Raw genomic sequence first — 12541 nt, 5'->3', positions numbered from 1 at the left:
TTGTTCATTTAGCCTATTTTTATCTACATCCACAAATATGTACCTCTATTAAATGGAAAAGTTATATGTATGGTACATACCAATCATAAATCATGCAAATATTACCTTTAATATTATTTTAAAAACATATTATTGATTTAAATTTTCATGGAGTCAAAATTATCAACCTTTTTCTTTATAATATATTCTTCTGACTTTCCATTTATAAAAGCCTTGCCTTTCCAGAAATCAAAGAACTATTCACTTACATGTGCTTTAAATGATTTTATGCTTAATTTTCAAAAATCTTTTGAAAATTTTTTTGATATAGAGTATGAGATGAGGATGTAACTTTTTTTCACTTAAGCTTTAACAAATTATCCCAGCACCATTCTTTTTGAATTGATACAAAGCACCTCCCGTGTCTCATTCTACATACTTTATAATTCTGTCTTGGCTACTTATTTCTCTCCTGGAGTTTGCCTATTCACACCTTTTCTCCCTACTTATTGTATTCTGCTCTTGAGTCTCATACTATAGAACTACGTAAGTATCTCATTGACTAAGGGCAAAAAGATTTGGACTGAAGTGGTACCCAAAACTTAAGTTTAGCTTCAACAAATTTCAAAATACCAACTAAATGTTAAAATCTGTCATGCTGGAAAGCTACTTACTTCCACAGTAGTTGCAGCCTTTTGAGTCATTTTTCCAACAAGATCAACCTGTTCATATCTGGATTTCATATATTTTTTTGCAACTTTGTATACCCACTGTGGGCAAGTTGCAGAAAAAAGTAAAGTTTGAGGATTGTCTTCAGAATCTTAAACAAAAAGAATTCAAATGCTTTTTTAATATCCCATGATGTAGTCAGCTCTTAAAAATCCCCCTAAACTTCAAGAAAATAGTGAAAATTTCAAAATGTGAACTTTGAACACACAAACTTCATTACAATTATTAAAACTTTCAATTTTCAAAACTGGGGAAAAATATAAACAAGGCAGAACCCAGAAGGAAGGAGAGAATTTTAGAAGGAACAGTGGGAAAAGAAAATGAAATGAAATTTTCAATAAAGTGAATTAGTAAATCTAACTACTGACTACAAAAAAGAATGGAAGAAAGCAAATAAAACGGAGAAAATAGTTACTTAAAGTATGCTACTGTATCTTCTTGTGCATGAAAAGAACAGATACCAAATAACTTCAGTTCTGTTAGAACACTGGGGACAATGCAGTAAAAATCACAAAGTAAAAATTTCTTAAGTTTTCAGATAAGAGAATAATTGCTAATACGCTTATTTTGAATAAGGATATACCAGTTTTGTAGGACTCGTGGATGATATCTTCAACTTGGTCAGCAAAACCTAAATCTAACATTTGATCCACTTCATCAAGCACAACATGGCGCAGTTTAGAAAGATCTAGTCGGCCGCTCTGCAGATGGTCTTTGATACGACCAGGGGTCCCGACCAAGATGTCAATACCATTTCGAATATGATTAACTGTGAGAGGAGAGAAATATCAGCAATATGTAAATCCATACATATTTTCCTATTATTTCTTTAGATTTTTAAAGCAGTAGATAGATCTTTGTGTTACTATTATACATATTTACTCACTTTGGCTTTGATATGATGTTCCACCATAAAAACACGCTACGCTGAGTTTCCTAGTTATATCTTTGAAGTCTTTGGCTACTTGATTTGCCAGTTCCCTTGTAGGAGCCAAAACAAGTACCTGAGGCAAGAGGTTTAAAAAACAAAAAAATACTTTTCTAAAGATGTCTAAATTTAAATTGAGAAGACTTTTTTTTAAGGTACATTTAAAACTAGAATCTCAACATTAATGTCCTGGTACTTAAGAACAGTGCAAAAAACAACAAGAAGGACACCTTATATTTATTTTATCCTCCCGTACCTTCTTCAGGTCTCTTTTCAAAACTCACTTTCTCAATGAGCTTCCTAACCCTCTGTTCATATCCTCATGCCCCAGTTTCTCCTGAGCATTTATACCGTATGTTATTTATATTTTACTTATTTCCTTACTGTCTCTCACTCACTAAAACGTAAGCTCCACGAAGGCAAGGATTTACGTCCATTTGAATTATTGTATGCCTTGTTCTTCAAACAGTACCTGGCACAGAACAGATACTCAAAAAACATTTGTTGAATGAATGAATGCTCACCATGTGCCAGGCATTAGTGCTTTACATGAATTACCTAATTTGACCCTCACAAAAACCCTGTGAGGTGGATTATTGCAGTTTTACAAATGACGAATCTGAGTCTTAGAGAAGTTAAGAATCTTGCCCAAGACCAAACGGCTAGAAGTGGCAGAGGTGGAATTTCCAGTAACATCCTTTTAGCAGAAAAGTTTCTAAGGCAGTGCTCGGACTGTGTCCTATTTCTATTAATTGCACTATTTCCTAATTTCACCTAAGAAGCAGAATTCTCTGAAAAAGATTTGCCCTGTTGGCCAACCTGATCCAAGACCATTAGGACTTAATTACATTCACATATGTGATATTTTCATACTGCAATGCCATTTAATAGTCTCAAAGAGCAAATGACTTTTAGTCACTTATCTTTTCAAATTATGATGCTGATTTTTCATCTTCACATTTTTAAAAAGATTTTATTTATTTTTATTTATTTATTTTAGAGGGGAAGGAAAGGAGAAAGAGAGGGAGGGAAACATGATACACAAGAGATACATTGACTGGATGCCTCTCGCTCAGCCCCAACCAGGGTCCTGGCCGGCAACCCAGGCATGTGCCGACTGGGAATCTAACTGGTGACCTTTCAGTTCGTAGGCTGGCACTCAACCCACTGAGCCACACCAGCCAGGGCTCTACTTAACTTTTAAGAATCTTAAAATAAACATGGATTGTAAAAAGTTCTAATTTTAAGCTAAAATGTCACTAGGTCCTCTCTGTTCTTTGCTACTTATACATTAGGACAGATCTCCAGTACCCCAATAACATAGGGACCAGCAATATCATTTCTATAATCTCTTCTTTAAGTCAACCAATGAAAAAAATATTGATAATTTGCTAAATGACCAAATAAATGAATAGCTCTTTAGCAAGTTCATTATTTAAAAGCCAAGGATATGACTAAAAAAGAGAAGAGAAAGGTCACTGAATATACTAACTGTAAATACTCCTAAAATTAGATATGCTGGCTTCATAATAATTATACAGTTATCAAAGATATCTAAGGGTCCATAAACACTACATTCACATGCAATAACTACCTCACTTTAGCTTTACTTGAGATTTTATTTTTAAAGATTATTTATTTTTTAGAGAGAGGAGAAGAGAGGGAAAAAGAGGAGAGAAACACTGATGTGAGAGAGAAACATGAAAAGGTTGGCTGCACCTCGCATGTGCCCCAACTGACTGGGGGCCAAACCCACAATCCTAGGCATGTGACCCAACAGGAATGGAACTGGCAACCTTTCGCCTTGAAGGACTTTGCCCAACCAAATGAGCCACACTGGTTAGGGTGAGATTTCTTTTGTTTAAAAAAAGAAAATCAACACATTTTTGCTTTAGGACCCAAATTTTTACCTTATGCCACGGGGCTAACTTTTCTATCTTGGGGGTACTTGAACTTAAAACCAGTATACTCTTTCTTTCCCTTTTCATTAATGTTTAAACCTTTTACTCCCTATAATGGTTACCTTTGGTGAGCGGCTTTTTTTAATTGTCTCTTGATTTCTTTGGAGTCTTTCAATCAAGGGAATGGCAAAAGAGAATGTCTTTCCTGTTCCTGTCCGTGCTTGAGCAATTAAATCTTTTCCTTCATATACAGGACCAAAGGTCTTAACTTGAATAGGAAAGAGATATGTTACCCCTCGACCTGTAAAATGAGATTTCATTGAAATATTTATTTAAGACTAGAATTAGGAAAAAATATATTTCGTTGAAAATGATAATCCTGATTCTTCAATGTCTGCCTACAGATATACCACCTAGCGACATTTACAGTTATTCCTACTCCAAAGAGGATTTTTTTTTTAAAGATCTAAACTTTTGACAAATATATACGATTCTTTAGATTTAAAAACAGATCAGGATACCAAAAAGAATGATGTAGAAATAACTGCAATTAAAGAAGAGCTATTTATGCTTTCTATATTCTCCTTTTGGTCAGAAAATCTGGTTTTTAGATTTAGATTTTCCATTACATATCCATTAAAATTCATAGTACCTTTCAGAAGCTTTATAGTTTCTTCAGAAATAGGGAAATTGGAGAAGGCTCCTTCCTTCTGTTCACGTGTTAGGGTCTGTCAAAATGAAATCAAAGTTCTAATAGAGTTCACATTTGACTAAGTACTTAGAATCTTTTCCTCATTTACTGTTTTTAGTTTTACTAAATAAGCTAACAAACCAACTTTAGCTAGTACTTGCAAAAACTGTATAGGTTAATTTATAAGGTAAATTAGTGAGAAATTCTTTCAATTTCAAAGTATCCCTTTAAATATTGTAGCAAGCTTACTTAATACATTTTCCCATAATACATTTAAAAACAATTAAGTCACATATAAAACTCCCTTTAGAAATACACCTATTACATAAATCAAAATATAGTTCCATTTAACTAAGATATTACAAAGAAAAGTTCCCATATGCTTGAAAATGTCTTTAACATATGTACAGGTTAGCATGACACTGTCATTTAACAATTATTAAAAATTTTGTATTCTACTCAATGTGTATATAGAACAAAGACAATATATCTACCCACAAACTTTATTATTGGTGTGTTTAAAGAAAGTAGTTCCAGAACCACACACAATAGCAATTTTCAAATAGGGAATCAAATAAAAGACATTAATAGCAAAATCAAATTGTAAGCCATTAAGCAAACCTCAATGTTGTCAACCTTTTAAGACTAAAAGAAAAAATATTACAAAAGTAATACATTTTCAGAGTAGAAATTTTAGAAACCATATATAAACAGAAAGAAGGAAAATTACCTATAATCCAGTCAGTTAAAGCCATGTTTGAAATAAACATTCTCCCAATCCTCACTCTATGCAAATAGAAATTTTTTAAGTAAAAATAAGGAATACTGTATATACTGTTCTGTAATCTGCTTTTTTCATTTAGTAAGCGACACTGAATGCCTTCCTAACATTTTCCTATGGCCTTTAGGACAGATGTGTGCTATTGCATAGCTATAGTGTATTTTATTAAGCCAACTGCCCACCAGACACTTAGGATGTTTTAATTTTTGGCAATTATCAACAATGTCACTGTGATAAGAGAACTTATTCACACATTTCTACATACCTCATTTTTATCTCCTTAGGAAGGTAAATTTCTAGAAGTAGAATTTCTAAATCCTAACATGATCTAAATAAAATTATAAACAGGTAAGCCTATTATAATACAGAGCATTGTATCAGGCAAAATCCCAAAAGAGCAAGAGCAACCTGTACAGTCCTCTACCAGCAATCCGGATTTGTAGGGCCTTATTTAGATCAACTCTGTAACATAAGTGCTTCCTGACCAAGAGCAAATCATAAATATAAAAACACTATACTGTAAGGCAAGGATTCGACATCTTTTCCCAAAGCTCCCCAAAGATACACATTAAATTAAGCTTGAATGTATTTAAATTATCACCAACTATCAGATTTTTTAAATATAAAGAATTATTAACTACCAAGAATTATTAAGAATATAAAGTTGTTTCTTTCTGAGGACGTTACTAATTTACTGAAAATCTGTAATACCTAGCGAAATCTATGAACTCTGCAGAAACAAACCACACAAATTCTGTGCAAGAAAATATGTACTCTAAACGGTACTGGGCAAAGGAACAAAGATTCTCTACCAAACGTGTTTTCTACACTTCCTTCAAAATACCCAGGAGAACAGATTTCTTCAGATCACTTTTCTTTCATTTCTGTTTTTAACATGCAGCTTTAAGACTGAGTTACAAAGACCAAGATCATTTAAAGTTTCTATTGTTATAAAAGCAGAAAAGGCAGAAGGCAAAAAACACAAAGTCAAGTGGGCTTTATGTACCTTGTTTCAGCAAGTCAGAAGTCAAGTCATGAGTACTGGCAGGGTCCGAAAAAACGGTTAAGAAATGCAAGCAGGTGACCATCAGCAAGCAATTCGGAAAAAAGTTTAAGAACGCAAATGTATAGGAAAGGTTTTAACCTGATCATCCCCCACCTCCACCCCAAAGAAAAGGCAATACCTTAAAAGAAACAAGGGACAAAGGAAAAAAGGCTCAGGTTTCGGCTGTAGAGCCTCCAGGGTCCAAATGAGAATACTGGATACTAAGAAGGAAATATTATAAAACCAATTCTAATTAGTTTAAACAATCAAATTAACCTGTATTTCAAGGATAATGTCAAATGCAAAACAAAAAGTATCCGTACCTCCTCTAGTTTATTATCACTTGATTTATGAGAAGAACTATCTAAGGGAGACATTCGCTTTGACTTTTTTTCGTATTCATCAATATCTCCGTTGGGCAGATCTTTTCTTCTTGACTTATGAGATTTAGAAACTTCATTTGAAAGTCTATTATACCCTTCTTCAGTGTCTCCATTTAGCTTCTCTTTCATTTTAGCTTTTTTGGACTTGGGAGCAGCCAGGTCATCTGAAACACCATTTTCTCTTGTTTCTGATTTCTCATCCGAGTCATAATGGTGCCTTGACTTCCTTCTATCACTCTGTGAAAAAACAAAGAAGCAGTGACAAGAGAGTCACAGCCCTCCTCTAAGAGTAGAGCATGACTCCCCAAACAGCAAAGCTCAATCTACAGTTACCTTAAAAAGTAACCTGACAGAAATCGAAGCTGGTCTCTAATGCCAAGCTTTAGCCTCGTGTATTGCTTTCTCTCTCATCTTTTACATTCTCAAGATTTGGCTTCTAATCCCATCATTAGATTTAAAGGAAATTAAAATGGCTCCTTTTCAGAAAAAGAATGAGAACCCAAGATTTATAATTTAAAAAACAAAAACTTCAAATATCTCCAAGAGAAAAAAATATTAATACTTATTGAGTACCTACCCAGCATTGTGTAATGTGTTTTCGGCTTATCTTGTTTAAATCTTCATAACAACCCTATAAGGGAAGTACAGGTCCATAATCCCTTATCCGAAATTCCAATATCCATAAAGCTCTGAAAACCGAAAGTTTTTTTGTAACTTATTTGGAGACAAAACCTTACCTGACCTGAACTCATTTGGTGGCAAATTTGACTTAAACTAGTATGAGGTTATCTATAGTCCCTACTTATTATATTTAGTATAAATATTCATATTTAATACTAAGATGTTTGATTACAGGTTGGGGGCCCCAAAACCCTACTGGGGTGTTAACCTTCTAAAAAATCCCCAGAATTTCGAATTCCAAAACACATCTAGCCCCAGGGATTTTGGATAAGGGATAGCGAACCTGTATTACCTTTGCCATTCTACAGATGAGGAAACAGAAGTTCTTAGAGGTAAGTAACTTGCCAAAGACCTACATGTTAAGTTTCCTGCAAGTGGAAGTGCTAGAAATCAAGGCCCATCTGACTTGAAAGCCGGTGATCTTTTTACAACATGCTTCCTCTCTGAATACTGATAAATAACAGGTTAATGAAAGAATAAACCAAATAAAATTATATAATTCAAATTATCTGTTATACTCTCACGGAAGAACAAGTATATTAGAAATCCTGGAAAGTTTTTAAAAGTTTTACAAATTTAGTTAACTTTTCTTTTTTACAGGACTACTCTGCAAATTTAGTTTTAAAACATCAGACTAGTGGCCAGTATTTTAATATCTGCAGACAGCAAGAAATGATTTGAAAAGTTAGCACTTCAGAATTACTTGGTCAAATGTTCAAAATAAATTGGATAGTACTGATTAGTGTTAGTAAAAGCTATTACCACCAAAAATTTCACCATGATTTAAACAATTTTACAAAATATTTTCACAATTTTCTCATCCATAAAAAAGGAGTTTCAGTGAAAAATGAGTAACATGTGAAAATGCTTTGTAAATGATAAGCTTTAAATTAACATAAGTTATAATTTATATATTATAGCATTTGATCTTTAGTTATCTCCCCTAATCAATAGCTTCTATAGAAATACAAGGTTATTTATAGAGTTAGACTTGGAGTTTGAATTGCCCCTGGGCCATGCACTTCAGGGGTATGAAGCAAGGTAAAGTGAGACCTTTAGGTCCAGGCCCACCAATATAGCAAGGTGATGAAATACGTTGTTCTACATCTGATCCACACTGCTTGACACACTCCACTTCCTTGGCTTCCGTGACACTCTATTTCCTCCTTATCCTCTTACCTCTACCTTCAGTGGTTCCTCTTCCTCCTCTTTCTGTGGATGTTTCGTAAGTCTGTTCTCTACGCACACTTTCATATCATTTTCATGGCTTCAACATACACTGCCAGGCTACCTTCCTCACTTGCACTTAAATTCTGGGAACCTAAGGCCTCCATAGCTCAACATGCCCAAAGTCAAAGTTATCTTCAACTTATTTCTATGAGTACTCCAATCTGTTTCTAAATCATACAGCCCCAGAGAGCAGAGCCTTATCACCTTCCCACCTGACCACCAAGGTAAAGCTGCCATTCCAGCCTAGCAATTCAATTATGCTAAAATATACACAACATAAAATTTACCATTTTAACCATTTTAAACTGTACAATTTTGCAGCAAGTACTTCTGGAGAATGTACAATCTGAAAGACATCAGTTCACAAGACTATAGTGAAATGTAATAATGATCAAATACATGGTAATTTCTCTCAGGAATCTTTGGGAAATATTTAGGAAAGATATACACAGGAAAAATGAGCTAACTTTACAAGAAAGTGCATAATAAATGTCAATCAAATGGTAAAGAGAGCACTGGAACAAGACTTCAAAGGGAAATGAGATCACGTGTACACATTAAAGTGGTTAGCACATACACTAAACCATAACAGATGGATAGGATTTGAATGCAGAAAGAGAAACAAGTATTTCAGGAGAAGACAAAATTAAAATAACTGCTGGATGATTCCACTTACATGAGGTATCTAGAGTAATCAAATTCAGAGAGACAGAAAGTGGAACGGTGGTTGCCGGGGGCTGAGGCAAGGAGGCAAAGGGGAGTTGGTGTCTAGTGGGCACAGTTTCAGTTTGGGAGGATGAAAAACTCCTGGAGATCAATGGCATCGAGGGCTGTTGAACAATATGAATGTACCTAATGCTGCAAAACTGTAGTTTGTTTTATTATTATTACTTTTAATACTTACCTGAGAATACGTACATTGATTTAAGACAGAGAACTGGGGGGGGGGGGGGGGGGAGGGAAGAAAGAAACATGGATAGGCTGCCTCAAGTACATGCCCCCAACGGGGATCAAACATCAACCTAGATCTGTACCCACCAGGGATGGAACCGCAAACCTTTGGTGTACTGGATGATGCTCCAACCAACTAAACCACCCAGTCAGGGCAAAACTGCAGTTAAAAATGGTTAATATAGTAAATGTTATGTTGCGCATATTTTAGTACCAAAACAAAAATGAAAAAAAAAAAAACCACCCCAACTGGCCTGGTGAGGTGGCTTACTTGCTTAGAGCACGGTCCTGGTGAGACAAGGCTGCAGGCTGGTCCCAGGTCACGCCATATACAAGAATACACCAATGAATATGTAAATTAGTGGATTAACAAACTGATGTTTCTCTTTTTCTTGCAAATCAATCAATAAAAATATGTTAAAAAATGTTTAAAAATTGCCCTGGCTGGTGTGGCTCAGTGGATTGAGCGCCGGCCTGCGAACCAAAGGGTCACAGGTTTGATTCCCAGTCAGGGCACGTGTCTGCCTGGGTTGCTGGCGGGGGTCGCAGTTGGGGGCATGTGCGAGGCAACCACACATTGATGTTTCTCTTTCTCCCTGCTCCTCTGTCTAAAAATAAATAAATATAAAGTTATTTTTAGACAGAGGAGCCAGGAGGAAGGAAAGGGTGAGAACATCAATGTGTGGTTGCCTCCCTGGGGCCCTGCACTGGGGACCTGGCCCACAACCCAGGCATGTGCCCTGACTGGGAATTGAACCTGTGACCCCTTGGTTCGCAGGCCGGCGCTCAATCCACTGAGCCACACCAGCCAGGGCCAATAAAACCTTTATTAAAAATAAAAAGTAAACTTAAAAAAACTGCTTGGCTGGGTTGGCAAGTTTACCTTGTGATAAGGTTCTGCTCTCTGGGGCTATACAGAATATTTTCATTCTTTTGACAAATGTCAGCCCTCAAATGCCGCTTCCTTACCCTCCTCAGCGTTTTTTCTCCAGGTCTCATTCTTTGGAGGGGCTGGACGAAGGGGGAAGACTCTACAACTCTACAGGTTAGTGGAGAGCAGGGACTTGAATTCCTTGATGCACGGAGTCTGGCACAAATTAGGCTCAATAAACACTCGTGAGCTCAGTGGAAATACTAACAGTAAAGCCTGTTAATACAACCCACACGATCTCCATCACAGCCAAATCCTGGCAGTGTTGCCTGTGATACCCTTACTTAAGCCCCTAAAGATTGGTTATCGAGGTTTGTAAACCTAAGGCCGCTGTCCCCAAGATTCTCGCACACAGATCAGGGTGATGAAGTCATACACATTCAAAGCAATCCGTTTTCTTAAACATTTTCTAAGACGGCCAACAAGAGCCAAATAACAGGCCTCGCTGCTTAAAAGAAGAAAGAACAAATTACGTGCCAATGGGAGCTTTAGTCTGCCCATCTCGCAGGCACCGACGGATAAAGGGCTGAGGAACCAAAGCCCAAGGCCGCCCTTCTCCAGGCTGAGGGGGGTGGAGGAAGGAACGGCCCCGGAACGAGGGCTGCGCGAAGGGAGGCCTCGGATGCTACGGCCGGGTGGTGACAGGCTCTCTGGGACAACTCCCCTCCCCGCCCTAGCCGGCGCAGTCCAAAAGGAGGCGCGGCCCGTCCTCAGCGCACCTTTTGCTTCTCCTTTTGGCTCTCGGTCTCTTCCAAGGGTGCCTCCAGCTCCATAATGTCCCCCCAGAGGAGTTTCCCAGGCATCATCGGTAGTCGCCGCCTGCCTCAGGGCTCGGTGGCCACAACCACCTACGGCTAGCGACGGCGTGAAAGGAAGCGGGGGTAGGACGGCCGCCCGGTCAGAGCCATGCGTCACTTCCGGGACACGCACCGCCGGGCGGGGCGGGGAGGAAGTAATCCCGGATACTCTCGGTTTAAATTCTTTCCTTGAGTCACAATCTCCAACCAATGAGGGTAAGAGAGCTCGATTGGCCTACCCTTGTTCTAAAGTGATTGGCTTCTAGCAGTAAAAACCTGGCCACTCTCCATAAAGGACACGAGAGTTGATTAGCATAAAATGGTTGTGGGGATGGGGGTTCCGGGGGTTCCTTTCTTCACCCCCCACCCCAGCCCCAATATTTCTCCTCGATACCGCGGCGACGCTTCGGGGCTTCCCAGCATGCAGTGCGGGGACTAGAAAGCCCCTCTACGGCGGCGAATGAGGCCCCCTGCGCGCCGCGGACTGGAGCGGGAACAGCCTACTGCAGGGCCAATGGCGTGCCGCCCGCCGTTCGCCGCCGGAAGCGGAAGGCCTCCGCCCCGCCTATTGAGGGCGAAGCGTTAACCTCCGACGGCTTCGCGGGAGGCCTGCAGTCTTGAGTTGGTGGTCAGGGGCTAGGTGGCCCTTAAGTGAAAGCCAAAACCGCACAGTGGTCCCTCAAGTCTTATTTTGTCATGAAGTTGGTCCTTCGTTCATTTTATGTCCTTTCCACATTCCCCATTTGAAATTAAGGAAATTACACCCCTAGAAAGGAATTTACTCATCTGAAGTATCACAATCAGTTAGTGGCAGACTAGCGAGCTCATCTGATTCCGAGATCAGTGCCACACCTACCTGAAAGCTTTGAGGTTCTTAGCAAAGCGTTTTGGGGAAGATTGCTCTCATGCAACATAGAATAAATAGGAAAAACCTGGAGAAAGCTTGGAGAAAAAACAAACTTAAATGTCTTCAAAACATTATGTATTTGCAGCGAATAAAAGGATTTTATTTTACTGATGAGGATTAACTGTCCCTGAATTACATACAATCTTATACAAAACTGGAATACAAAGGGTTAATTCCTTAGCATCTACCTTTTCTTCCATCACCTATACTAGCTGCTTGGCTTTCTTTTCAGAGCCATTTCTTTCTTCTTAATCTCTTCAATCCAGCTGCTCTTGAATGGAGGACAGACAAGAAACCAAATTGAGATGTAGGTGCAAGAGCACTTCACAGACCACATGACGGTGTCTAGCCTTGTAGCCTGAGCATCAAACTTCTTAGCAAAATTGCAAATTGCTACATGTCATGGAGTTCAGGGGTTTGTCCTGAGTGGCTGAAACCACCAAGGTTAAATAAGATTACCACGGGCCATCTGCACAATTATGAATGGGCCTAAAGTCAAGGGCTCCCCACCTTATGGATTCAATACTGTGAACCAAACGAGTGTTCAGCTAATAATTGTGAAAAAAATGTCTCTTTCCCTACCAGGGGTGTCCAACCTTTTGGTGTC

The 12541-nt window shown here is 38.2% G+C and overlaps 1 protein-coding gene across 3 annotated transcripts in view; it reads right to left on the bottom strand.

The window, feature by feature from the left end:
- DDX50 (DExD-box helicase 50) overlaps window positions 1-11141 on the bottom strand; it is a 31037-nt gene extending 19896 nt beyond the window's left edge. The window contains exons 1-8 of one of the 3 annotated variants that reach the window (XM_024561165.4): window positions 10950-11141; window positions 7015-7068; window positions 6378-6674; window positions 4190-4265; window positions 3660-3838; window positions 1595-1712; window positions 1292-1477; window positions 654-799 (exon numbers count right to left, since the gene is read on the bottom strand). In XM_024561165.4, coding sequence (XP_024416933.2) covers window positions 654-799; window positions 1292-1477; window positions 1595-1712; window positions 3660-3838; window positions 4190-4265; window positions 6378-6674; window positions 7015-7068; window positions 10950-11036 — 1143 coding nt within the window. In that variant the 5' untranslated portion in view covers window positions 11037-11141. Of the gene's footprint in view, window positions 1-653; window positions 800-1291; window positions 1478-1594; window positions 1713-3659; window positions 3839-4189; window positions 4266-6377; window positions 6675-7014; window positions 7127-10949 lie in introns of all 3 variants that reach the window. The other 2 variants (XM_024561167.4, XM_024561166.4) reach the window with 2 other exon arrangements.
- Between the last annotated feature and the right edge of the window lie 1400 nt (window positions 11142-12541).

The sequence above is a fragment of the Desmodus rotundus genome, chromosome 4, assembly GCF_022682495.2.
Source record: "Desmodus rotundus isolate HL8 chromosome 4, HLdesRot8A.1, whole genome shotgun sequence".
NCBI lineage: Eukaryota > Metazoa > Chordata > Mammalia > Chiroptera > Phyllostomidae > Desmodus > Desmodus rotundus.
This window is presented reverse-complemented; position numbering and strand designations above follow the sequence as displayed.